This window comes from Arctopsyche grandis, chromosome 6 (assembly GCF_051622035.1).
Source record: "Arctopsyche grandis isolate Sample6627 chromosome 6, ASM5162203v2, whole genome shotgun sequence".
Taxonomy (NCBI): Eukaryota; Metazoa; Arthropoda; class Insecta; order Trichoptera; family Hydropsychidae; genus Arctopsyche; species Arctopsyche grandis.
In genome coordinates this window covers 16935246-16962912 of record NC_135360.1, presented here as the reverse complement: position 1 = coordinate 16962912, position 27667 = coordinate 16935246, and the positions used below count along the sequence as shown (strand labels likewise).

At 31.9% G+C, this 27667-nt stretch overlaps 3 protein-coding genes across 10 annotated transcripts; all 3 read left to right on the top strand.

The window, feature by feature from the left end:
- Nucleotides 1-149: 149 nt before the first annotated feature.
- LOC143913437 (ileal sodium/bile acid cotransporter-like) lies at nt 150-13232 on the top strand. Of its 6 annotated transcripts, XM_077433216.1 has the most exons (11): nt 169-229; nt 798-913; nt 10390-10737; nt 10817-10944; nt 11022-11141; nt 11223-11397; nt 11484-11746; nt 11835-12021; nt 12100-12175; nt 12338-12410; nt 12650-13221. In XM_077433216.1, exons 3-10 carry the CDS (start codon nt 10425-10427, stop codon nt 12408-12410), a joined length of 1335 nt encoding a protein of 444 aa, XP_077289342.1. In that variant the 5' UTR covers nt 169-229; nt 798-913; nt 10390-10424; the 3' UTR covers nt 12650-13221. The 6 variants fall into 6 exon arrangements, with proteins under 6 accessions (XP_077289338.1, XP_077289341.1, XP_077289342.1 ...); XM_077433215.1 differs by lacking the exon at nt 798-913 and having other exon boundaries at nt 168-229; nt 12650-13232; XM_077433213.1 differs by lacking the exon at nt 12338-12410 and having other exon boundaries at nt 12650-13232.
- Nucleotides 13233-14542: 1310 nt separating this feature from the next.
- Nucleotides 14543-15873, top strand: Csl4 (exosome component 1 Csl4). Of its 2 annotated transcripts, none has more exons than XM_077433211.1 (5): nt 14543-14654; nt 14739-14964; nt 15045-15287; nt 15377-15538; nt 15659-15873. In XM_077433211.1, exons 2-5 carry the CDS (start codon nt 14752-14754, stop codon nt 15710-15712), a joined length of 672 nt encoding a protein of 223 aa, XP_077289337.1. In that variant the 5' UTR covers nt 14543-14654; nt 14739-14751; the 3' UTR covers nt 15713-15873. The 2 variants fall into 2 exon arrangements, with proteins under 2 accessions (XP_077289337.1, XP_077289336.1); XM_077433210.1 differs by having other exon boundaries at nt 14564-14617; nt 15659-15872.
- Nucleotides 15874-17490: 1617 nt separating this feature from the next.
- srl (PGC-1 family member spargel) lies at nt 17491-26160 on the top strand. Of its 2 annotated transcripts, none has more exons than XM_077433208.1 (9): nt 17491-17672; nt 18643-18756; nt 18834-18933; nt 19000-20475; nt 20574-23167; nt 23253-23345; nt 23568-23708; nt 23785-23930; nt 24253-26160. In XM_077433208.1, exons 2-9 carry the CDS (start codon nt 18662-18664, stop codon nt 24438-24440), a joined length of 4833 nt encoding a protein of 1610 aa, XP_077289334.1. In that variant the 5' UTR covers nt 17491-17672; nt 18643-18661; the 3' UTR covers nt 24441-26160. The 2 variants fall into 2 exon arrangements, with proteins under 2 accessions (XP_077289334.1, XP_077289335.1); XM_077433209.1 differs by having other exon boundaries at nt 17492-17672; nt 18834-18918.
- The last annotated feature ends 1507 nt before the right edge of the window (nt 26161-27667 follow it).

The following is a 27667-nucleotide window of genomic DNA, read 5'->3' as shown; positions in this document are numbered from 1 at the left end:
TAAAAGTGAGATGCGATAAATTACTACCAAAGGCTAAATCTGTCCTTCAGAACAACGTAAAATGTTTGAAATTTACTTAAAATTTTAATATCAATAAAAAAAAGCCAAACTAAATAATAAATGACTTTGACAGCATCATGGTTGTATTTACATTAGTTGGGTCCGTTTGAGTCAGTCGTCGTCGAGAGTTGGGCCTGGGTGTGTGATATAACCTGTAACTTGCTAACAGGTGAGTTTATATTTCTATAGATTAAATGTATTCTGAACCAATACCATCAGGTGAATTCGGCAAGATTGACACATTTACTTCACCATTTATAAATGAAAGTAATCCACAGCATTATTCACATATTTTTGTTTCTATAATCACCTGTTACATTATATTCCGTGTAGTAAAACACTACGTACACACCAAGCAATTCATATACCATAGGTATTTTTCAGAAATATTTTAATATATGTATAGACATTTCTACATATATATATATTATATAATTAATTAATTTTTAATTTTTTGTTTGTGGAATTATTATTGCATTCCAATCTGTGTATTAAATTAATTCACCTGAAGTCTGGATTATTTATGAGAACCGAGGCTTTCATGGCGATTTGCACAATTAAGTAAAATGAAATGTAGACGGTACGGAATTTTTATAAATTATTTCAAGAAACACTTAATTTTATTTTTTGATTTTTTCGAGATGCTTATACATATGTATATTGTAAATAAACGCAAAATTTGGCAAAATTCTCGTAAATATGATATCCGATTTTGAGATAATTATTGTATGCCGCAGTTGGACAAGAATTGAATGCAAGGCTACGTGACCAATAAAATGAAAGTCGTCTGTTAGGTCAGTTGGCGTTTGAGTTTCGTGTCTTGTAGACGTGTGGGCTTCAAATATATCACCAGGTACTTATCTATATTAAAAGTATTATAAGTACATATTATGTATTAAAATTAATTTTAACAGTTCGCATTTGACAAAAATTGTGTAAAAAAATTCAACCTTTCGTCACTTCATTCAACTATATCACAAAAAACTATCAACAACTACATACATTTTTTTCTTATGATTATTCTTTTGTTACTTTTTTTTATTTTATTTTATCATATTTTTCTGCTTTTGCTTTTTTCTTTTCATTTTATATTTTACTTATTTTATCTTTGTATTTTACTTATTTCATCTTTGTTTTTTCTTTATCAAATGTAGGCCATTGTGGCGCGTTAGGTTCTTCCTGTAATACCACAATGGTCCAAAACTATAAATAAATACATACATACATACATATTAACAACTATTGTACAGATATTTTTTTTAAATAATTATAATCAGATTTGGTATCCTTCGAAATTTCTAACTAGAATTGCATTTTTAATTAATTGAATTTACATAGTATATACATATGTATGTGAATCAATAAAATTTTCAGTAATCCTAGTTAACGTATAATTATTGTATTTTAAATTTTTTTAATTCAAAAAATTAAGTTTGGTTTAAAATATCCTCAATTAGGGCAATGCGTGCCTCCATATGTACGTACTCTAAGAAACGTAAAATTGAAGAATTGCTCCTTGTTCCTTTATAATCTTTATATACTATCTATATAATCTCGTATATAAAAATCAATGTCTGTCTGTTTGTCCATCTGTATGTCTGTCACGTATGCCTTCCTATACCATTCAACCGATTGCGATGAAACTTACATGATTTATTGTGTATGCCCGCGATGGTTACTGTAAAAAAAAAATCGCCCAAAAACAGGAACGGAAATTGCATGCGTTATTGTGGCATTGCAACGCATTCCGGGTTCAGCTATGTAGTTCTAGATAGAAATCTCGTTTTTAGTTAGATAGATATTAATATTATCTAATAATTCCAAAAATTCATTAGAAGTCGAATTATTTCGAGGAAGCTAATATGAACGTGTACGAGTTATTTTTTTTTAATTCAGTAACTTTATCTGCCAAAACCATTTATCGAAACAAAACTAATTCTTCTGGATATATTCAAATCGGATCATTTCGGAAAAACAAAGTTATTAACTAAAATAATGATCCTAAGAACACGTGATTGAGAGAAATAAGCTTATCAAAAACACGTCGCGACAGATAGATTGGGCAACTCTGGTGTCTAAAATGTTTTCAATTTTTGAAAGTTATTACATTGTTTGCATAAAGCGATAAAGTGATTGATAACAGATACAAAAAAATTCTACATGAATTATTTTGCATAATAAATGTATGTATACCTACACATCTTTTTTTTTAATAAAATTTTTGCTATCTTTAGTGTGCTCAAATTTTTGTTTGATTTTGATTTATTTTAGATTTGAATCCAGAGAAATTTCTCTGTTTGAATATTCTTAATCATTGCAAAATAATTTTCCAATAAACTTGACAAATTACTTTACAATTAGATATTACATTATAGAATTAGATATTACATATTAGAATTAGATATTATTATTATTATTTACACATTGGATTTATCCAAATTAACTTCAAAGCAAGCAGAAACGTCACGATCACTATACAATTAATCGTAACGTTTTTGCTTACTTTGAAGTTAATTTGGATAAATCTAATATGTAGTCGTATGCGTATTTCGCCTACATACATACATATATACGAATGCGTCTTCTATTATTATGTTTCGCCTTTTATTTAATTTTAACTTATTTCTAATGAGTGACGTTTAGTTTAGTTGGTCATGGACAAGTCCAAACAAAAATACAATATTTCTGAACACTAACTCATTCATGTATAAAAAAGAAAGCAAACATTATCTTCTTACAAGTTTAATAGTCGAAACGCATTATTATACCTCAAACTAAGATAGTGTATTTATGTATTTAAAAAGTAAAACGTTGTTTCTTGATAACAAGTGTTTACACCAGTCTTTTACTAACAGGGCTATGGAGTCGGAGTCGGCAAAAATTCGAGGAATTCCGACTTGATGTATGTATAATGTATGTATGTATGTATGTACACCGACATAATGTGTGTATGTTTGTATATGAATATTGAATTACTATATGTACTCACTAATATCCAGTGTGCATACGTATGCAGATCTGAGACACAGTTTTTCTTTGGCTTTGTATCTTTGTCTTTTTTCATGGTTAGGTCAAATTGAGGAGATACCTGATATTTGATAAATCTATCATATTACGCCAAATTCGTACATTTTATTAGCTTTGTGTATGTAACAGCCCTGCTTTATCACTTCTGTTTTTCCTTATCTTGACTGAAGAGCAAAAAGGTGATCGCTTGACTTATGTATAATTACGTTTATCCTCTTTTTTTATATCAGGTTTTCCTCAAACCCACACATACATAATCGTTACTCATGGAATGTCATCGTTTGTAAATAAAATTGGCGGTAAAGCATGACTTAATCATAATAAACCGGATTCGTCCGTCCGGTCCTTGACTGAAAAATCAACATCCACTGCTATCTTGATGATCTTGGATTCGCGTCGCCGCTGCTCTTGTTGTTCTTGGCGTATCCTATCTGGCGTCAATATGCGTCGATTTATTTGTCGATATCCATTGCAAATAGCTAAAATAACCGATCGCTAAATATATATTTATAGTGTTGAAATTTTTATGACACTTAACAACAATAACAGCAGCTATAATTGGTTCTGAAAGTTTAAATGGAACAATTTTGAGCGACTGTAACTTTCTTTATTTCACATACGTACGCACAATAAAATGACTAATTGTACGAATGCGAGTGATTGGTGAGCCAATTTCATTTATCTTACATTAATGTTTGCAATTAATTTTTATTTCTGATGGCTTCTGAGAAATACTGCTGTTATACATATTTGCCTTGCTAAGCAGCAGTTGTACCTAAAACCATTAGCATTCAATTTAAATTTATAAACAGTACATATTCAGGGGTTTGTATAGTAAATAAAAAAAAATGTGTTTAAAATAAACAGCAGCACAACAAAAATTTGGTCTTTTAGTTTTTGGTGTAGGGAAAGGTCACCCAACCTTTTTGAAGTACTTTTCACCTGAATTTTTATGTCGATCGACTTTTTTTAGTACTTAGAAGTTTAAAATATTCCTTTTTAAAGGGAAAATATCGTTAAATAGTTGCCGAAACAAAATAATTTTAATTTATTTGTATAAATATCAGTATTTTTCTATACATTCTGTATCTGATAATTTCAATTGTATCAACGTAACGTCATTTTGCAATTCAATTAACTGTAATTTTAAATTTCCCACATTCATTGGAAAAATCATTGCGATGGTTTTTGCTAGACTTTGGACATTGCTTTTATTCATATTTAAATTTTCATATTATAAGAAATTGCAAATTTTATGCAGCTCATTAATGTCGATAAACTTCTTGTTAACACAATGCAATATTTTTTATTCTACATACATGTAAGCCCTTCCTGGTTTCGAAGATACATATGCATGTCGCACTATTATACTTTTTCTCAATTAAAAATGTTCTTATTTCAGGTAATAGCTCTCGAACCGTAATAAAAACATATCCTTTGCTTAATCACCATTAATTAATTCTACATTGTGAATTCGCAAATCTTTGAGACGTGTCTCAAACTCTTCCAAAAGAAATTTATCGTTTCTTCTCCGAAGCGCTTTAAATCTAATAGAACTAATTATTTTTTATATTTTATTTTAAAATATGGAAATCATTACTATTTTTAAAATTCACAATCGTAATTGAGATCGACCAAATGTTGCTAGGCGATCGACCGGTTGGGAACCTTTGGTTGAGGGAAACTACCCGGGAATTTGAGGACCCATCTCAAAAATTTTCCCGATGAAAATTGGCAAATATGGTGAAAACAAATTCTAATTAGATTCAATACATTCCAATTATACCACTCCAGGATGTAATTTTTACTTGAAAAGTTTTTTGTCGAGTTTTTGGGTAGTTTACTACCGAAGCATGAATTCATGAACATATCTAAGCTAGATGAAGGAATAATTTACAACTCCAATAAGGGCGAAATCACACAGGATGGAACGCGGCACATGGTTTTTTTTAGATATTTTTAAACATGCGAAAAAAATGGGACATGCCTTGCACATATTCATGGCAGGCCCAGCACACACCGTTCCGAAATCACCCCCTGGAGTGTTTTCGGTAAAATTTTATCCTTGTAATTATCCTTGCTTGACAGTAATCGATAACGGTGTATCCCGTATTTGAAGAAATGTATGAGAACCCTTCCAACGGGGAGCCAAGCACACGTCGTGCCGTTCTTCCCTGTGTGAGTTTAATTAAGGATATATCGCAATGTAAATATTTTAACATGTGATCTAGTCTCTGTACTGATTTCTTGTGCTCAACCATAACGGTCGTTTAACCTAAAGAAAATAAGATTTTCAGACCTTATCGAACGCTAAACTTTTAAATATTCATCGTGATATTTAAGTATTCACGTTCTTTTCGATCGATCCAGGAGCGCTTTGGTTTGTTAACCCCGACTATGGCGACGTGCATCATTGCACAAATGAATTCACGACTACGTGACGTGGGACACCTCGGCCATATCAAGTTACGAAGCGTATTTAAATAGACCTCAACGTATCCCATAATTAAACATATGTATGTATGTATGTATGTACGTAGTTGCAGATTTAGTTTGAAATTAATTTTTTTTAATTTTAAATTATTAAAAGTGAAGAAACCCAACAATATCAGATTGAGTAGTGTTTGGCAAGTTATATATCGTTACCCAACTGGTAAACCATCTAAGTCGACTTTTGGTCAACACCAATATGCATTGTCATTGAGGCTTTGGAGTCGCTAAAAACTCAGACACCAGCATTTTCCACAATCCGACCGACCCCGATTTTAAAAATATAATTTTTTTCTCCATTGAGTCAATTTTTGAATATTATTTTTAAGTACTAAATCAGTGAGCTTATTTAAATCATTACTTCTACTTAACCCTTTGAATGCTGAACCACGCCGATCGGCGTTTTGCCAACAAGTCCATCAGCCTGAAATACGCCGATAGGCGTCGTATAAAAAATAAACAAGAATACTACCCGCTTAGCCTTTCCAGGTAGCATTAAAAAAATGCATTGAACATGGGTCTTGTAATCCGTGTCAATGTTTATAAAGACTGGTCTACACCGGAATTTCTGAATTTATAACAATAGCAGAATTTCTCGGTGGAAATCCTTAACTGCCGAGTATTTTAGATAGTGGCTTGGCATTTAGATTGTGAACATTACATTTTAATAACAATGAAGAAGATGTAACTAGTTTTGGACACATATTAATACATTTATTTTGTTTATTTTATATTGTTGCAAAATATATTAGAATCTAAACACACCTTTACGAAACTCTAAATCCTCGGCGGTAGTTATCTTGGGTGGTGATCTAGGGTTTGTTTGGATTAGTTACAATTTTTATAACTGATTTTTATAGAATTTCTAAATAATTCTAGTTGGAAATGTTAGCGAAATTTTCAGCGTGGCGGGCTTTCAACAGAAAAGACGTCAGCACTCAAAGGGTTAATCTTTTTTATTTTATTATTTTGTATTTTTTATTAATGAATACATACATACATCAAACTAATAAAATGTACATATTTGGCGTAACGGATTTGCTAAATATCAGACTTTTCTTCAATTTGACCCAAACATGAGAAATAAACAAAGACACTGAGTCTCAAATCTGCATACATTAGTTATTGAAGATTCATTTTTAGTTCTTAGTTCAATATTTATATATCAATCATACATACAGTATCAAGTAAAAATAAATAAATGCGAATTTAACGTGAAATCGGAGTCGTCCAAATTTTTAACTTCAGCCTAAAAGCCACGACTCCACATCTCCGGTATAGCTTTTAAAACCATAAGATCAAAAACACACTGAATAGTACGGAACGTCACGTCCTTGGCTCCACACTCTGACAGTGGGTGTTCCCTATTTTTTTTCAAATATGGGTAAATTTCAAAAGGATAAAATATCACCGAAAATGAGATTTGATTTTGAGAAAATGATTTTTGAGACTGCGTACAATGTATGTATATGGGCTAGAGGTGCTAGGTTTTTTCACATGTTTAAAAGCGGGGGCGTCCTTTGGGGAGGGGGGGGGGGCTGCTACCCTAGATTTGAACGGGACTATTCATGTTGTTTAATGTATTATTATGAATTAAAATATTAAAATACCAAACCAACAAACCAAATCTCTTAATAGATTTTTAAAAATTATTTTACTATTAATTTTAGTGATAAAAATATATAAATAAAGAAAATGATTGAAAGAAGTAGTTAAAATTCATATACACTCATTTTTTAAATATAATACACCCCCCCCCCCTTAGAAAGTCATTCCTTACTGCCTACATGCCTCCCTCTGGGAAAAGCTGAAATAACGCCCCTGTTTAAAAGTTTCTAAAAAATAAACGTCCCACGTCCCACTCAGTGTGTTTTCGCACTAATTGTAAAAATAATATGAAAAAAGCGCGATGAAAGTGATACATTTTAAAGTTTGCCTTAACAGCTTTCTCCCTTTCCCAATCAGACCAATTTTAAGTACGTTTTACATTAAATCAGTTAAGAAAATAGTGCTTTAAAAAAATTGTTTCACTTTTTCCACTCTTTCGTTATCTCTTAATTCATTTGTCATTGGCCCAAACAGAAAGTAATGAAATGATGGCGAATTAGGACTGTAGTTGGATCGTATGTTAGCCAGTTAGAGGTCATCTCATTATCATCCCTATGTTGCATTTTCTGTATAAAGTAGTATACAACAAAGGTAAATAAACCCAAATATATTTGAGTTCAAATTCGTATAAGTTATTTTGATAGATACTAACTATGCCGAACTATAATAATTATCGTGGTTTTAACGTGATCAATATTGTACATATTTTCTGTAAGTTTCGTTGACGATGAGGAAAGCTGCAAATGTTTCATTCCTTGTGACAAAATATATCTTCTCATATCAATAAATTCCTTAATAATCTATTGCTTTTATGAAGTATAGCGGCACAATGGTAAATATTCATGTCATACAAAAATATGTAGATATGTTTTTTTTTAAATGGCTACAAAGTAGCAATTCCTCCAGACGTTCGTGTGGTGTCGATTGCACGAAATAATCCAATTAGGTACGACAACTATAAAAATTTACAACACCTCTAATCGAGCATTGTCAAAGTGGCTATTAAAAATATTGACAATGGCGAATGTCTTTGTATATTATGAAACGATCGTTAGACACGAACATTTTATATTAATGACCTGAAAATTCTCCAGAAACTTTAGTAGATGAATGGTTCAATTTGTAGTAAGCATTTGAAACAAATGGACGCAAATTCGACCGGTTGCAAAAACATTTGCAGATAGTTTTTCCTGGTGTTGGTCAATTTTTGCAAAGGCAATTTCTACCATCCTACGTTTTCTGTAGGTTACTCGTGTGCTAAAAACAATTTTTCTTTCGGCTAACTAGATTCCACGTAGATTCTTAATTCGATGACTCCATTTTGTTTTGTCTTTGTAATGGAAAACCGCAATCTTTTTTTTTTTAATTGTATGCTTATTTAACACTTTCAATGCTGAGCTAAAATCCGTGCAATGCTGATATTTTATAAAATAGCTCTGTCTCACAAATGTTTTGACAGTGTGGAGGTCTAGACAGTTCTTGGAAGGCGCGTCTACCTGCATCTTGCATAAAGCACGCTATACAGTACCTATATTTATTCATTATTTTCGCTAGTATCATCTTCTTCATTATTATTAAAATGCAAAGCCCCCTGAATCAAAAAAAATCTATCACGAGACAAACTGGGAGAATGTGGTGAGATTGAATAAATAATGTTTTTTCCAATAATCACTTTGACGATTCATTCGTATGGTCCCCATGTGCAGCAAAAGTCCTAGCCAAATTTTAAATTCGTCGACTGCTATATCTTTCCAGCGTGCTATACGGCTATGCTCACAATTAATATTTCTACTGCATATAAATTGCTTTGTTCAATCACGAGATTATAAAATTCCTGATCTAATAATAAATTAAAAAAATCTATGGGTTCGTTTCCCTGAATAGCAACTTTAATCCGTGGCCTTATGTGAAAATTGTTTGCTATATACATATGTATATGCAGTTGATTTCAAAAATCTTGATACAATGCTATATTGTTATTGAAACATTAAAAATTTTACTCGGCAGAGCTGGGTGGTCATGCAATGTACATACTTACGTGATAAAATTCAAATTTGAATTCTTAATTGCTGAGCGCACATATTTAGTTCAAAGATTATTGAAATATGATTTATGCAGTGGTATCTGATTTGTAATTATCCCATTATTACACAAGTTTATTATTATCTTAAATCTGAATCGTCTGATAGTGTGTTTATGGCAATTTGAATGTAGATTTTATTGTTTGATCATTGTAATCGAACAAAAATTGATTTAATCGTTATCTGCAGAAACGTCGATTTCGTGTTTATACGATGGAAAACTGGGGAAAAACGGAAGAAAGGAAAAGAAAATTATGAAAGTTTAAAATAAAATAGATATATTTGATATCATTTGATCTCTCAAACACTTTTTTCTTAGTTTCACTTTTAATTGAACTGATCTATCGTGTAATAGCTGGATTGACTTTTTTATAAATATGAGATTCATATAATTAAAAGAAGTTACATATTCCCATTTGTAGATGTGTATATTCAATTGAAGTGTTCTTTATACTGACGTAAAATGTGTAAATATACATACATATAACATATGTATGTGTATGATGTACATATTTATGTACATTCATACATCATTAACATAAGCACAATCGTTGAATGGATTAATTTGCGACAGAATTTTGAATGCGTGCTGTTAATTGTGTTGCTATTATAATCAATTATTATCACTCAAATGTTTTTCCGAATTATTTTTGTGTGTATCAATTGTGTACTATCTCTACGTGATTTTTACAGGTTTCTGATAAATTAATCCATTGTATTTTGTAAATATAAAGTATTATGCGTAAGCCTTTGATTGATTCGTTTTTAGTAATACTTGTCTATATTCTGATTAATTTCATGAATGTAAAGTAATTTATCGATCGTGTTAAGTAATTTAAAAATGTTATATGTTACATGCCAAAGAGCCGGTTAACTTGGAATGAGATCATGGACTTTGGCTCAAAATCTTTCACTTTCTTTTTTTACTACACCGGTATATCCAATACTACACATATGTTTAATGTTATTGCATTTTTTTGTTCTCTGTATTTAATAATATACACATGCATATGTTATGTTTTAATTTAAACATACATTTACATTTACATACATGCTATATTATGTACATTCAATAATTAAAATTAGACCAAATAACCGAATGCATGTATTTTCTTCGTTCCAGATTTAGAAATATAAAGTTTACATAAAACCGTCATCATGTGTCCGGTGTGGCCTTTGCACATCATCTTCTTCTATTTGCTGACCATCATCCCAGTTTGGGTAGTGTGTCAAACGGCACCCAAACTGATGACCGAGTTCAATCCAAGTTATCTTGAAGTGCACATGGACGAGACGAAAGTGGTGAAAGTCAATATTAGTGATTTTAAAAATTGCAACAACGGCGATAATCTTTTTATAAAAAGTGATTCTGAACATATATCTTCAACGGACTATGGTAGTTATCAGTTGAAAGAAGAAGATCTGAACAGTTTCATAGTACAAAAGTTCAACGTTACTGGAAATTTTTTAGGTATAACACAAATAATTCTATTTATAATCGATAAGTCATGTATGTATTAGCTCGATGTTATTGCATATTTTTATTATAGGAAAAACTAAAATAAGAGTGGTTTCAAGTAATGCAATTTGTTCAAATACAAATGAACCTCTAGAAGTTATTGTTACTCGTAAAGAGCGTATCATCGATAGAGTATTTACCGGTAGTGTTGCCACTTTAGTAAGTATAATATTTGTGATGAGATTAATAAATTTATATGAAAATTCTCTTATATACATGGTTTAACTTTGTTTTAGGTTTCTATAATTTATATTAATTTTGGCTGTGCTATGGATTGGGCTACTGTCAAAGCGACTATCAAAAGACCTTTTGGTCCAGCTATTGGTTTTTTCGGTCAATTTCTTTTCATGCCATTGGTAATTTTATAATTAAATATATAGAATTTGAAATTAGTTTTAATCTTTAATTTTTTTAAATGTGTGCTTATTATTTTTTAGATTTCATATGGATTTGGTGTACTTTTGTTTCCAAATGACACAAATATGCAACTAGGCATGTTCTTTACTGGTGTATCACCAGGAGGCGGTGCGTCTAATATATGGACTTATGTTCTGGGTGGAAATCTCAATCTTTCGATTACAATGACTACTATTAGTACTTTAGCTGCTTTTGGTGGGTGCAAATACACATATCTACATAAAGTCTTTTGACAAATGTTTGTTTTTAATAGAATGTATCTTTATATAATTTAAATTTAGGTATGATGCCATTATGGTTGTTCACGCTGGGTCGTTCGATTTTCAAGTCAGGAGATTTGGGAGTGCCATATTATAGGATCGCTGGTTTTGCCGTTGGCTTGGTTATTCCATTAGGCTTGGGTTTACTTGCCCAACGATACTTGCCTCGCTTTGCGAAGCTCATGGTCAGAATTTTGAAAACGTTTTCAGCTCTGCTGTTGCTCTTCATAATAGTTTTTGCCATTGTTACGAATCTCTATCTTTTTGAATTGTTCTCATGGCAGGTAATTATAAATTAATTTATTCAATTAAAATATGTATATGTGTATTTATTGTTTTTAGTAATTTTTTTATGTTTTTATACATCGATAGATCATTGTTGCTGGAATGTGTGTTCCGTGGTTGGGATATATGGTCGGCTATGTGGCGGCTACTTTACTGAAACAACCTCCAGGAGATTGTCTTGCCATTGCTCTAGAAACTGGTATTCAAAATACAGGGATCTCAATATTTTTATTAAGGTTTTCACTTTCTCAACCTGAAGCCGATTTAACGACTGGTATAATCTTTATAAATTCATTGCTCATACGTTCAATACTCAATTTGATTTTAATTTGACTTATGTTCTTTTTTTTAGTGATTCCTGTATCGATTGCTATTATGACGCCATTGCCTATGATATGCCTCTACTTATATCAAGTATTAAAGCGAAGGTGAGATCAGAACGATATTAAAAGATATTTTAAATATCCATCATATGAACCAAATTACATATGTCAATTTTACAGTAGAACCCCAGTTTTGATGGTAGATTGATTATGATGATGTGTTATCTGTCCAGTAATGATAATTTTATTTATATTGGATAATTATAGGTGCAGTGTAGTACAAGAATATATTATACCATCCACAATGCAAGAAACTGTGCCATTAATGGATTGTGATTAAGTAATTTTTAAGAATATTTCAGCTTTTTTATAAACATTGGAGAGGGAGCAAACAGTTGCTTGTGCTTTTAACTGAGTTTGCATTGTTTTATAATGAAATTTAATATTTCATTTGGCTTAGAAATTAGTTTAGGGTTCTACTGTATGGTGTAATGTATTTTAATACTAACATTTTAAATACTCCACTTGATGGTATTCTTGATTGACTGATATTATTCTGTTGATTTTTATTTTTTCCAGATTTTTCCAAAAAGCACCACAGCAAAAAACTACTTATGAATTCAATGGTGCGTTGCCAAATTCCAATACAATTGAGGAAATGGTACCGAATGATGATAAATATTGATTCTATTATTTTATATTTAAATACGTTACGTTTTTAGAATATTTTTTAATCAGGGACCAATGTTTCCGAAATTTAATTATTTTTAAAGAAAGTTTAAAAATGAATGCTAATATTTGTTAAACATGCATTCACACTTTATTTACCTAAATTCAACTATTGAAATGTAATAAAATTACATAATTATTTATATTGGTGCGATTACATATTGTGGTGATTATTTTGATCTTTTGATTTTTATTGAATAGTTATAGATTAGTAATAAATATGTAAACCCATTTACATATATGTATAAGTAAGAGTATGTGGTTTATAAATTGATTTTCATATTTTAGGTATAATATTTATACCTAACGATGTATATCAGTGAATATAATTGTTATGTATTTTCAATTAAGTTTTAAAATTTATATATTTATGTATACACATTTTTCGACAATAGAAATGATGTAATATATTATTGCATTTTTATTTTATTTTATTTAGACGACTTTTACTTTCCTTACATAATTTTTCATTCCAATAAGTACATATGTTTAATGTGAATACAATGTAAATGTTGTATCTTAATGAAGTTCGTTTATTGAGTTCAACGATTCCATCATGATGAAGTTTGCATATTGATTTATGAAAAAATATGAGCCCTAAAGGAACTCCTGTACATACAGAGTTACATATGTATATACATCTGTCAAATCCATTGTGGATAATTTTGGTTCGGTGATTATCCCGCAAAAAGCGATCACAGAACATCTGGTACCCAAAAACTCCATCAGGCCACGCGAAATAATGTACTAACGAGAACTCGAGTGCCAGATATTCCGTATTCGCGATTTGCGCAATAATCCGTTTACCAATAATTTTATACTGTTTTCTTGAGTCTTATGTTAAGTCGAATCTTTTTCTGGAAGCAATGATGATAGCTGTTTGGCAGAAAGCTAAAACTTATTGTCCATCTGATGTAAAATATAACTTAGGTAAAACGCACATGCTGTCCTTTTCACCTAATTTCGACCAATAGAATTTCGCGCGTACAATGTTCTACTGTCTGCACGAAATACTATTGGTCGAGAGGCGGTGCAAGAGATAGTATGTACGTTTTTCTTAAGTATCTTCCTACAGCGGACCCAGTATAACATGATTATGGTTCGGTGATTACATTCCTAATGTGAATTCCTACCAGGATAACCGCCGCTACGAAAATCGCTTGCGCGGCTCTCGTGTCGCACAAAAATTCGTCGCACAGGAAAATTGTCGTACAGAAAACTGCCCAAATCTTGTAAAAAAAAAGTATTTGCTGTCATAGCGGCGGTTATCCTGGTAGCTATTCACATTTGGGATGTAATCCGTTTACCCATGATTATGAGTGATTCTATTTGAATGTGAAGTAACAGAATAGCACTTATGTTCAATTATATGTGAATTGAATGAATGAGAATGAAGTGAATGAGAAATGCCCTCATCTGAACTCCCAAATGAAGTCCCTGATATTCTGGGAACTAATTTGAAAGTTCGACAGTAATATTAAGAACAAGAGCACCATCGAAAGCAAAAAATATATTCCGTAAGGGTTCTTATTTTGTCGTTCAAGTGACCCACAACCTAGTAAGCATGGCCAAAAACTGAAAATTTTCGTTTACAATCAGGCGCGGTCATGCATGGGGACTTTAGTACTGCAATAGTTTAATCAAAATAATTTGTGCATGAAGAAACTATAGATTTAGAAACATGCAGTACCTCAAAGAAACATTTTCCAAGATATTGCCTATAATAAATATAAAAAAGGCAATAGAAGTCTTATGGCCAAAACTTAACCTAAACAACTAAGTTGTCACTTAACACACTGTTTTGTCTACTATTTTGGCGTGATCGGGACTATACATTAAATTTAATTTTCTGAACGTAATTTTACCTTCTTATTTTATTTTCTGAATCAAAATAACTGGTTGAGCCATCAGCTCATAGAATAAAATTTTTGTTTTTCAGGTTTCTGCGAAGAATGACGATGGAAGTCGAATGTGATGTAGATGACACTATTGAAAATTTACAAACAGAGCTTCAAGCAGGAACATTAGCTGCCCTTCCAGGAATGCGACTTTGGTCAGCCAGTGAAGATTATACTAGCGGTAGCGGTACTTACGAAGATAAGGGATATATATTTTCTAGTTTAGTTGGAATAGTAAAAGTCACGCCGGCAGAAGGAAACAAAAAAGTAATTACACATTGAAGCTTACCAGTATAAAATTATATGTAATTAATCGCATAGGAAATCATGAAACGTTTTATTTTCAGACTGTTGAAGTAATTCCTATAGGCGGAGGAGCAGCATTGGCCCGCACTGGTGAGATCGTTACGGCTATAGTAGCACGGGTTACCGATAGAGGAGCTCGTTGTGAATTACGTTGTTCGGGAGCAAGACCCCTTACGCGTCCACTACGCGCTCAACTTTTGAAAGAGAATGTTCATGATAAAAATAAAGATCGTGTAGATATGTACAAATCATTCAGACCAGGCGATATTATAATCGCTCGAATCGTATCCTTTTTTTTTAATCAATTAAGTTATATTACTTTCTGTGTATATTTGGTTATTTATTCGTGCATATTCCTCAACAATAATGATAGCTGCCTATAACATCATTACAATGTTATGATCTTGCAACGGATGAACCGGAATTAGGTGTAGTAATAGCAAAAGCTGCAGATGCTCCTCCTGGTGTCAATATGGTGCCTTTGAGTTGGAGTGAAATGCAGTGTCCCGTTACGTTGGCAAAGGAACCTAGAAAAGTATTATTAAAATATTCATTCCAAATTTATTTTTATTAATTTATTTTGTATGTAATATTTATATTTTTTACGTACGTAAAATTTTTATGTACGTTATGTTTATATTTTATTTTATTTTAGGTTGCGAAAGTCGCACCAGAAAACGTTCGAGATTTGATAGAAGGAAATAAATAGATTTATACTCTCATATTATGTATTGAATTTCTACTTATTATAAAACTAATTTAGTTATGCCTAAGAAGTTTTCATTTTTCATAATAAAGTTATTTTATAAAACTAATTTAGTTATGCCTAAGAAGTTTTCATTTTTCATAATAAAGTTATTTTATAATATAAATATTGTTTCTTATATGATGATAAAAAAGATACAATGGTTAGGTTAAGTTTTTCTTAAATGTACATATTTCATGAGTTATCATCGCATATCTTTGTTTTCTATTTAAAAATTTGGTTATACATACATATGTGGTTTGTTATTAAAAACTCAAAAACATTTTATGTGTGAAATCGCAACAAGGTGTGGGTAAAACTTTCGTGAGAAGAATTATGGTAATAGACAGCGCCAAGTCTCTGAGCAATTGGTACCATCTATTGAAAATTTATTTTTCTATATGTTTATATTGTTTATACATATGTAGGTGGGTAGGTAGTTTTTAACATTTTTTTTTCATATTGAACAATCTACTATATAATTTTGAAGGAGACTTTTTATGTAAGGTTTGGGTGGGAGCATCGAAAACAAATCAAAGCTTCTATGACGATGATATCGATATTGTTGAATTTTTTTTTCGAAAATTCTTCGCACAGGAAAATTGCCGTACAGAAAACTGCTCAAATGTATTGCTCAGCATATGCTTTTTTTTACAAGATTACAGAAGACACGCGCGTGCGATTTTCGTAGCGGCGGTTATCCTGGTAGCGATTCACATTTGGGATGTAATCACCGAACTGATAATAACATGGTGAACAAGGTAAACGGGTTGGTTCGGTGATTACTAGTCAAATGTGAACCGGTCACAGGACAACTGGTCGCTCTAGATCGGTCACTCGTGATCATCCGTCGCGCTAGAACTGGTCACACCCGAAAATACTGGTCACAACCAAAAATTAAAAATTGGTCGAATTTTTGGGTGTGACCAATTTTCGGGTGTGACCAGTTTTCTCGTGACCAATTTTAGGGTGTGACCAGTTTTCTCGTAACCAGTTTTAGTGTGACGGGTGATCACGAGTGACCGATCTAGAGCGACCGGTTGTCCTGTGACTGGTTCACATATGACTAGTAGTCCGTTTACCGAGTGGGTTCTAGCTCCTAGGCGCGGCCTTGCGCTCGAGCCTTGAATAATGACTGCCCATGGTAGTCGCCTGCGTCCGAATACGGATTTGGCATTAGAAGAAGAAGAATTAAAATACTCGATAGAAAATTGAGTAATGTAATGAACGGATTTACGCGCGTCTTTATGCAGAGGGCGTGATACGTCGTTATTCTTCCAAGAGTCGAGTTAGGTGGAAACGTGGACCAACCTTGGGATAGTTATATATGTGTATATAGTCGGGGAGGTTCCTGACTGCAAGTCGTCTGCGTTGATAACAGCTCCCTGGCTCCGGAAGCTGGCTCTGCGGTCGGGTCACAGCAGCGGGAGGGGGGAGGCAGGAGACAAACTCCGTACTGCCTCGTGTGGACACAAGATGGCGATCTCTGGGCGTCTCTGAAGACGCTCAGCGGAGATGCTGGAGGGAGGTCCGTCCCGGATGGTGGCTGGCTGTCGAGAGAGCGCGTCTCGATACTTCCCGAGAGGGGTATGGTGTTTGGCGCGGTACAGTAACTGGTGCCAACCTAAAGATTACTACCGCTACCAACTGAAGGGACACTCGGGAGAACGTCGCGTTACAGTAATAATTTGATAATAACATGATGAACGCTAGAGATAAATTGAGATGGCTGGAAAGCATATCGCCACGTGCCGAGTGAGCAATGCCGCCGTGCCGACGTCACGCTCACGTTGACGGGTCGACGGACATAACCTCGAGCGCCGGCCACCGGCTGGAGAGTGGATACGGAACATCGTCCACCTCGCTCGGGGATTGCGAGCCCTCGGACTAGTCGCGAGAGCCTCCGCCCCCGCGCCCCCAACCGGTACGCCCGCCCGCCCGCCGCCCCCGCCCGCCCCCGCACTGCTCTCCATCCGGACGCTTTCACCGGCCGCGAGACATAACCTGTGGCGCCGCCCCCCTCACTTGCCTCGCCGCCGCCCCTACGCGCGCCACTTGCTCTCGCTCTCGCTCTCGCTCGTCTCCCAACCCTGGCGCCACCATTGTGTTATTATATTTGTTTACCAACCGACTCGCCGTATTGACGTTTGCCTGGCCAAACCAAACCAAACCAAACACGACTCTCCCACGTGATTGGACACCTGTGATAACCTCTATCTCTCAATGCGAACTCTCCCAATCGGTCGTTTTGCAGTTTCAGCAAACTTCTGTCGACACGTGAACTTGTCCGATTCTAGTTGTTATCGTATGACATTTGGCGGTCAGAAAGTGTACCACGTTTTATTTATACAGTTTGTGTATACTTTTCACTTGGATTCGAGCTAGCTGATTTGTATTGTGTGCCCATAGTTCATAAGGTTTTACATTCTATATGAAATGTTTTGTTTATAAATTTGTATACAACAGACTATTTCATTTGAATGTTGAGTGGTTTGGTATTTGAACCGTTATAATTGAAAGTCCAATTTTCAGTTCCATATACATTATTTCTGTTTGATTTAATTCATGAATTGTTATAATTTCTTTCAATTCGATATGTTCAGAATCTCGGTAAAAGCAGAATAAACGTTGTTTCACACGCAACCAACTTATTGTTATTGTTAAACGTATAGCATTATATTTCATGTTTTGCGAGATATATCTCGAAATGAAGACAATTGGACGTATGCCACTTTCAATTATAACTGCTCATCTTTTAATTACTCAATACTTAATGGTAAACATTGTCGATACATTTGTACAGGCAATATTTATTTTATTTGCGATATATATTTTAGCTTAGTTTTACTCGATTAATTGTACATGTGTAGTTGATGTTTCATGTCCTTTTACAGGTATCCAACAGATCTTAAGATGGAAACCGGTATGTTGGGATCATTTCGCACCGAAGAAGAACAATTCATGAAGTCTAGTTTTGAAGATATACATTCGTTTGTTGATCAATCAGAGTTAGTATTGTAGATTTGTTGCTATGTTTAGTTCTGCGTTGTAAGAGGCTTATTAATGTATTTATTTTAATTTTTAGTGTATTAAATGATCGATTGCATTCATCACATTCTGAATCAAATGAAGAAGATTATGGAAGGACTCTTAGTGATTGGCAGAGACATGTCGGATCATTACCAGTAAATTTTTATACACTTAGCAATATATTGTTTTCATGAAAATATTGATTTAAATTTTTATTTCAGATAATGGATTCAGAAGATTGTATGGTCAATGAACGGTTAATAAAATTCGAATTAGATATACTAGAATATAATTCTTCACCGGATAAATCGAAAGGATCACTCCTGACCGCAGATATAGACACAAAATCGAATCCAAAAATATGTAAAATTAATTACCATACGTTAAGCAGTGGTGACAACAGATTGATGGATAATGATAATACGTCTCGTTGCAACACTATGATATCTAGTATTATAGACAATCCTATGGAAGAAACCTGTAACATATTAGATAGTTTTAATGAAGATAAATTATTAGAATGTGATCCGTTAAATGTAGAATGCGATCCATTAAATGATTTGTTCGATACTGTAAAAAGTGATATGGGATCAAATTTTGAATGTCCGGAATCAAAAATTACATATGTTAATACATCCCAACATGTTGTAGATTCTCAAGAAATTCACAGTGAGAATCATAACAATCCAATTCTTAAAGCTCCACAGAATAGTCATATTCATAAAAAATATGCAATGAATTCAAAAAGCAAACGAAGTAAACAAAAGTCATTATCATTACCACAATCACCAGAACATGACACATTCGGAATTGATTCTATAGATTTACAAAGTTGCTTATGTTTTGAAGATATAAGTGGATTAGATTTTAACGAAATTGTAGACGATGATATAAATATTAGGCCTGAAAAAGCTTTCAATAAAAGTTTTGACATAGCAGATGTATTTGCAACAAAAGATGACATTCTTAAGAAGGAAATGGACACGCCCGATGATTTATTCGATTCACAAATGCAGGATTGCGACTTAGAAGTCGATATAAATGATTTTGATTTACCCAGTTTTATCATGGGTCAAGGCGAAAATGATCCATCAGCCCTTCTAATAGACTGCTTTGAGGAAACCGAAAATGCATTACATTGTCCAAAAACTGAAATTGATGATATAAATGTGGAATCTATTGCTAACTGTGATGATGCTTTGCCAAATATATCGAAATTTGCGAATTGCAGTGATTTGGTAACTAAATGTTCCTTGTTAAATACAGAAAAAGAAAGTTTTCAAGAGACTGAAGTTATACCAGTAATGATACTGCCTAGCAATGATGCCTCTAAAGAAATTGATACTAATCCGCAATCACCAATAGACTCTACTTCATCCAATGGTCGAAAAACTGACACGGAAGATTACATAGATGTAGAAAGTGTTAGTGACAATGAATCTTTTCCCGTCCTTGCTGCTAATAATGTTAATGCTTTGTTGGAACAGTTTGAAGCTACCGAAGATATAAGTAAATCTTTAAGAAGTGTTCGTAAACTGACCATACCCAAAGATTCGCAATACACGCAGAACAATACTAAAGTATCAAAAGAACCATATTTAGTGTTTCCTACAATTTGGAAAACTGATTTTGAAGATTCTACGGGGACAAAAGACAATAATAAGATGCGCTTCATCAATCCTAGATTACAAAAGAATGTATGCATTTTTATATTTCATATTAAAAAAATATATATATATATACATATATATATTTTATTTCAAAACATATTTCTTATATTGATGTTATTTTTTAGGTCAAAACTGTTTCTTCTAGTACAAAACTGGATCAGGAACAGGTCTATTTAGATCATGACTATTGTTTTGTCTCTCCGTTACGTTCAGAACCTCGCATTCTTGGAAAACATGGTGTATCAACATCAAAATCAGAACAAAATCTAAAGTCAAGTGAAGAATCGGACTTTATCGATTTATCATCGTATTATGTTCGTCCTTCCAATAATCAAAACTTGATAATTACCAAAGGTAAAAACAAATCTCTGTCCGTCAACTCTAATGAAAAAACTATTTCCAAAAGTGAACCCAACTCTCTTTTAAAGCCACTTTCACCTAGTAAGGCATTTGTTATAAAGGGGAAAAAGAGTGCTAACAATATTTCGATCAGTTGTGTCAAGCAAAAAGTTACCGATGCTTTCGATGGAATTTCTGGTGTTGATCATTCATATTCTAGGGCTGGTATCGTTAAACAAAACATTTCAAACAAAAGTAATACAGGCGCTGGCAGTTTAGTTTTTGGACATTCAAAATTGATTATCAATAAATCTAATGACTCCTCTAATGTCAAATTGCCTGATAAAAATGAAAGAAAAGAAACGAAGAGTATTCAGAATATTATAGTTCTAGAAAACGGTAGTGAAAGACTAATTGATATAAATAAGGAAGGTCAAAATATTCTAAGCGTAAATAGAAATTACAATTCAAATAAAAATAGTCTTCTAATTACCAATTTTAAAAAGCAATCTGAAGATAAAATTGTTCAAAAAGATTTAAGCAAAAGAGTTAATTGTAAAGGTAATCAAAGACAAAAATTCAGCCTTTTGAAGCCAATAGTTAAAGAGAACGTCAAAATGATTTCTTTGTTAAAGTCTAATTATTGTGATGAAACTGATTTGAAAAAGAAAGAAATCAAATCACAAGAAGATACCATTTTAAAATCATTGAAGACACCAGAAACTCCAAATGCACCACCAATCAAAACGAAAGAACTGGAAAAAATAGTTGAAAATCCTAGCACAATCATTATTCAAGGCAATAAAATATCTCAAAAAAGGAAATTGAATATAGAGGAATATAAGAAACGTAGGGAAGGTGGTAACAACTCTCGTGATAATTCTAGAACTTGTAGTCCTACTGGAATCGGTGTTGTTGATTTAGAATCCTGTTCGAATTCACTGGTAAATAACAGTAGTATTCAAATCGATAAAACGCCAAATATGGTAAAAGAAATTGCTCCAAAAATAACCAATCCTGCTAACAGTGCTCCAAAAGTAATGGAAAGATTTGAAATGAAAACTAAAACTGTCACATCAAAAATTTTATTTGATCCCATAGCTGATGCAACTAGAAAAGCCCTAAAATTGAAGAAACAGTCCTCTTCAATTCCTCACGAAGATAAAATTATCAAAAGCAAGATATCGAATATTGAAAATGTTATTATTCTTCCACTTGCTACGGAAAACGGTAAATTATTACCAATGATAAAAAAAATAGACGAAAAAGAAGTAGTTACTTTATCAAATGAACCAGCCCCTCAAAAGAAAATTGAAGAATTTGATGAAATAACTACTGTTTGTATAGGGATAAACACAGACATTGACTATCTTCAATCTGTAAAATTTAGTCAAAAATATGTTCGAAGTTGCATCAATTTTGAGAAAAACGACCAAAAACCCCAAAATGACATTGTAACTGTTGAACTCAAATCGATTAAAATGGATTGCTCTTCTCCATTTAATTGGGAAAATAAGACTATTATGCACCTTAAAAAAAATCGAAGTAAACCTATAACTTGTTCGGTCTATGTGCAAACTGATTCAATAGAGATACCTGATGAAACGGTAGAAATTGATGTGCCCAAATTACCTGAAAAAAATGCTCTTCCCTGTGAGCAGAGTTCCACAAATGCTACCAGCACATTACCTAACAAGAAATCTCACCGTGAGAGAAGAGATAGTTCGATGTCCATTTCTGGTGAAAGCAATTGTGACAACCATACAGAATTGATAAACAGATGGAGAATTGACGCAATGAAGAAAAGAGAATCACGATCTCGATCACAATCTTCTAACTCCTCTAGCTGTAGTCTTTCACCACGCAATAGTAAGTCAAAAAGACGTAATCATAATGCAAAATACAAGTATAGAAGTAGATATAGTAGTCAATCGTCAGATTCTTCTAGACATAGCTCTAAATATAAGAGAAGATCTAGAAGTTTTTCTAGAAATAGACCCAAATATAGGAAAACGAGGGGTGAATCTTATAAATCTAAATATTATATGAAAGAGAAAGATTCCCCCGACAACAGAAGTATCCAATCATTACCATCCAATTCAAAACGTAAACGCAACCCCTCGATGACGTCCAATGATTGGAAAGAGAAGTCGAGCAGCTATGAAAACCAGTCTTCTCAACCACCCAGTAAAATAAGTAGAGATTATGGCAAAAATTGGGATACAAGAAATGAAAAAAGCGAAATTAATGTGTACGGATATAAAAAGGCTGCGAGAAGTAGAAGTTCAAGTGTATCGAGCGATTCATCACTTAGCAGTGGATCAAGTATTGATTCTGATTCTTCTACAAATAACCATTCGAGCTCGGGGTCTTCTGTCAGGTGAAGACGAATAAACTTTCTTTATTTTTTTATTATTATTTGTAAATCAATTCAATTCAATATTATAATTGTATGTTACTTTTAGGTCCAATTCGTTAAGTCCAAAGTATGATAGAAGTAGAAGTCGAAGCAGAAGAGGGTCACGGTACTCAAGGAGCGGAGGATCGAGAAGTAATAAGTGAGTGTGAACTTTTTGTAAAATTTGTTTTCTTCATACATTTTGTAATAAATAACAAAGATTATTAATTTTAAATCTCTTCGGATGTTTAAAAATTCCTATGAAAAATAAGAATATTGTAAAATTTCGATAATATTAGGATTACAGATACAGATTGAGTTCAATTGAATTGAATCTTTCTCACATTGCAGATTTACTAATGAATTATATTTTTTGTTTTAGAAGACCAAACGAATTATTTGAAGAACGGAAAGTAGTTTACGTTGGTATGTTGGAGCCGAATATCTCTGTATCTGGATTGAAAATGAAATTCATCAAGTACGGATGTGTCGAAGAAGTAACAATACATATGAAAGACGATGGGTGTGTATCTGAAATTTTTTAGAAATGCATAGTTGAATTTGAGAATATATTATTAATAATAAACTGTTGATTTCAGAATGAGATATGGGTTCGTAACATTTGCTCAAGCTCAACATAGTTACAAAGCTTTGGAAAATGCTCCCAAAGACCCTGATATCAAACATTACGATGTTTTCTTTGGTGGACGTCGAGCTTTCTGTAAACAGTTTTATGCAGATTTGGGTAAGTATTGTATTTGAAGATTTTTCTTAAACTTTTTTGTAAGAATACTAAGCTCATTCACTTTGACTGCATAAAAACAGACTCAAGTGATAAAAAATTTTAGTTGTAATAAATAGTGCTCATTAAATAGTTTTTACTTAAGCGTTGTTGTCAGTATGTATGTATGTATATATGTTTTGACATATCTGATTAAAATCTTAGGATTAAATATCAAAAATTGAAAGGGGGATGTTGGGTATATCTATAGCAAGCTGCTAAGGCATAAATAATGAGTAAGCAGTAATTTTGGAAATAAATTTAATAAAAAATCTTCTCTTTTAAGATGATCTGGAGGCAATGGAAGAAGAATCTGGTTTCTATCCAACTGTGGTTACTCGTTCGATTGCACCAGCCCCAGACAAGTCTTTTGAGCATTTATTACAAGAAGCGAAAGCCGCCGTATCTGCGAGAAAAGCAAGAGATCAAAGCAATCCAACAGAGAGTAGAAATAAAAAATGCGGTAAAGTGTAGTTGATAAACTTTGATGTAACAAAATAAGCAAAAATGAATGTGTATATTATCATGTAAATACCTGTATAAATCATTAATTCATCAATAGTTTATTAATACTGTTTAACGTGATAACAAACATCGGTTCAAACTCGAGGTGGATAGAAGACTGCAAACATAATAAATTCAGTCTATAGCTTTGATAATTTATTGTGATCTTGATTATTTTCATGTTCATCATTGTAAATGCTTCATTAAGTCATTTTATTCTACAATACATAGGTATATGTGTTAAACTGATAAATATAAATATTATAATCAAATATATTATGATTTATAAGCTTAATATGCGTAGGTTATGCTTTAGTGAAATGATTTTTAGCGGGATTATTACTTTTTTTACATAAATATGTGTATCAGTTAACGCTATGTTATTTTACAGTATGTTCGTTTTTAAATTGATTTGCATTGTAATTTAAAAAAAATATTGTTGGGCGTTATGTTGCATATATACATACATATATATATGTAAAATCAGTTAATTGTCATGCTGTTATTATAAAATAGCTAAATTTACATAGTCAAATATTAAAATACTGTCATTACGGTTGTACAAGCAAGTTTTGTCTATTTACAAAATAAATGTATGTAGGCGGTTAAATATATGTATTTTATACTTACGGAAGTACTCGGTTGGGCTTGGGTTAAAAATCATATGATTTTTTAAAATTCAATTGCTTGGTAAATTCTCACTAATCCTCCCAATACATGGTAATGGCAAATGGACCTGTTAATATTTTGATGTGCAATTTTTCGTTTGTATACTGCATAATTGTGTTTGTTTCATAATAATACTCATAGTATTGAAACTTCGCACTATTCTTACTTTTCATAAAGCACAAATATTCTGTGAATTCAATGAGAAAATGATTTACTATTTGATATGTAATCCTATTTAAATTTCAAAATATGTATATATATTTACATATATGCATATAATTCTAATTATAATCCAATAGCCCTAAAATATACGATATAAATAGAGAAATTTAGTTTTTTATCATGCCTTAATAGCTACTGTACATACGTATGGGCTGTTTATATATTTTTTTATTATTACAAAACTGAAGGTTTGCTAATGACGAATGGTCATCTAAATGTTTTTGTTTTATTGCAAACTACGTTATTGGCTTTAAATCAATATTTAGTAACACATGTATTTTCTACCCTCATTATTTGAAATGTAATATTACTAGAGCTACATACTCATACATATTATGTATATGTAAATACATATGTATGTATATTCATACCGAAATCCATTTTGTGACTTTGTATAATATATGAAATTTTATGTAATCAGTAGAGATATAATTCTTTAGTCTTTTATCTAGCTAAGTTTCAAAGATATTCATTATTATGACAAGAAGACATATCTTTTGAGTGATTTTTAAAGTTATTGAAAACTAGGTTTTTTATCTAACAATATTGTATATAAATATTTCATACTAACATGGAAATATTTTTTTTTCTTATAAGCATTATATTAGAACGCTAGCTAGGGTCTTTATTTTAGTGTGTTATTTATGAGCTCTAGTAGAAAGTCAAAATTGCAATAAAATACTACAAGTTAATAGTTGATCTTGTAGGTCAGTAAAGAAAATCTATGTATATGCTAAAGTGATTGATTGCTAGTTTGTTTTTTTTTTTATTTTATTGTTTGAATTCATTGTGATACTCCAAAATAAGTAAACATTAGTATATCTTTAGATTGTGATAATTATCACAATACTTTGTTTGAAAACCAATTTGTAAATGCTGATTTTTGTGAATATTCGATACTGTAGATGCGAGATAAATTTTATAGTGTAACTGTATTGATTCATTGCATCGGGTATTTATTGTATTTTTATAGTAAATGAAACTTTTATAGATGGATTTTTTAATGTTAAACAAGCGTCATGTATACTGGAGTAGTATATGTGCATTTTTAAATAGTTTAGTGTATTGTGATTTGGTTATATTTAATGATGAAATTTGATTATTTTTCACCTAGACAAAAAATAACTGAATATAATAGTTAGGATTTTTTTATAATGTGAAAAACATTATTTTTCAATTAATTGAATTTCAATGTTGGTTTTTTTTTCATAATTTTTTCGATTACTTTAATTTTACTGTAGGATGTTTTTTTGATGTTCTGTACAAATTCGAAAATATAAATTTTTGAATGTGTACAGAACATCAAAAAAAAAAAAAAAAAAAAAACAATAAAATTAACATAGTCGAAAAATGGTTAAGAGATTATGAAAAAAATATCAACATTTTTGGGTATTTTCTGACTCATATTATATAAAACCAAACCAAAGTTTTATGCGATACAATAAGATGTTTCAATTTTCGTAGTTCTGCGATACAAATGTATTTAATTATTTTTAGGTCACAAGAATTGAATAACTGACGTCGACATTATAAAATAATCTTAAAGTAATCGTTTGATTTACGTGGAGAGGAAATATACTGTGATAAAAAATGTTTAGTATTTAGGATCACATTGAAAAAGATTTATAAATTATTTTTTCATTTTATATTTTATCTTTACGCATATTATACAAATATGCGAAATAATCTAGCTAGACGATATATGTAGTTGGATAATATTGAAGATGCTGTCAGATAAAGTTCATAGCAATGAATATTTTCGTACATGATTCTGAATCCACAAGTTTCTACCGTTTTTCAAACAAAATCTCTTTTTTTTTTTACCTAATTTTTTTTATTAATATTTTTGAGGTTTATTTTGCCAATTTTTCCCCTCCATCATAACCGCACAGAATATATGTATGTAATTAATGTATTTCTGTACTCTGATTGAAAATATTAATTAAATATGTATAATGCTTTCACAGAATCCATTAAAGTCGATTGATTTGTTAATGAAATTATCATTTGAATTGTGATATGGTCTAAAAATAATCTTAACTTGTGAAGTATTTATTTCATAGATTAACACACATTGTGATAAAGACTAATTGTAGTTTTATACATCTATAATATATATTGTAAATACAATTTTAACATAATGCAAAATCGCCTCCACAAGGGATGCTTGTAATCGATTTAAAAAAAGATAGAAATTTACTACCTCCTACTTTGGTAAAGCTGCCCACTTTTTTTACTTTTATATTATTAAACATCATTTAAACTGTCAATGGAAATGGTTCCTAATATTCATTGCTGAATAACTA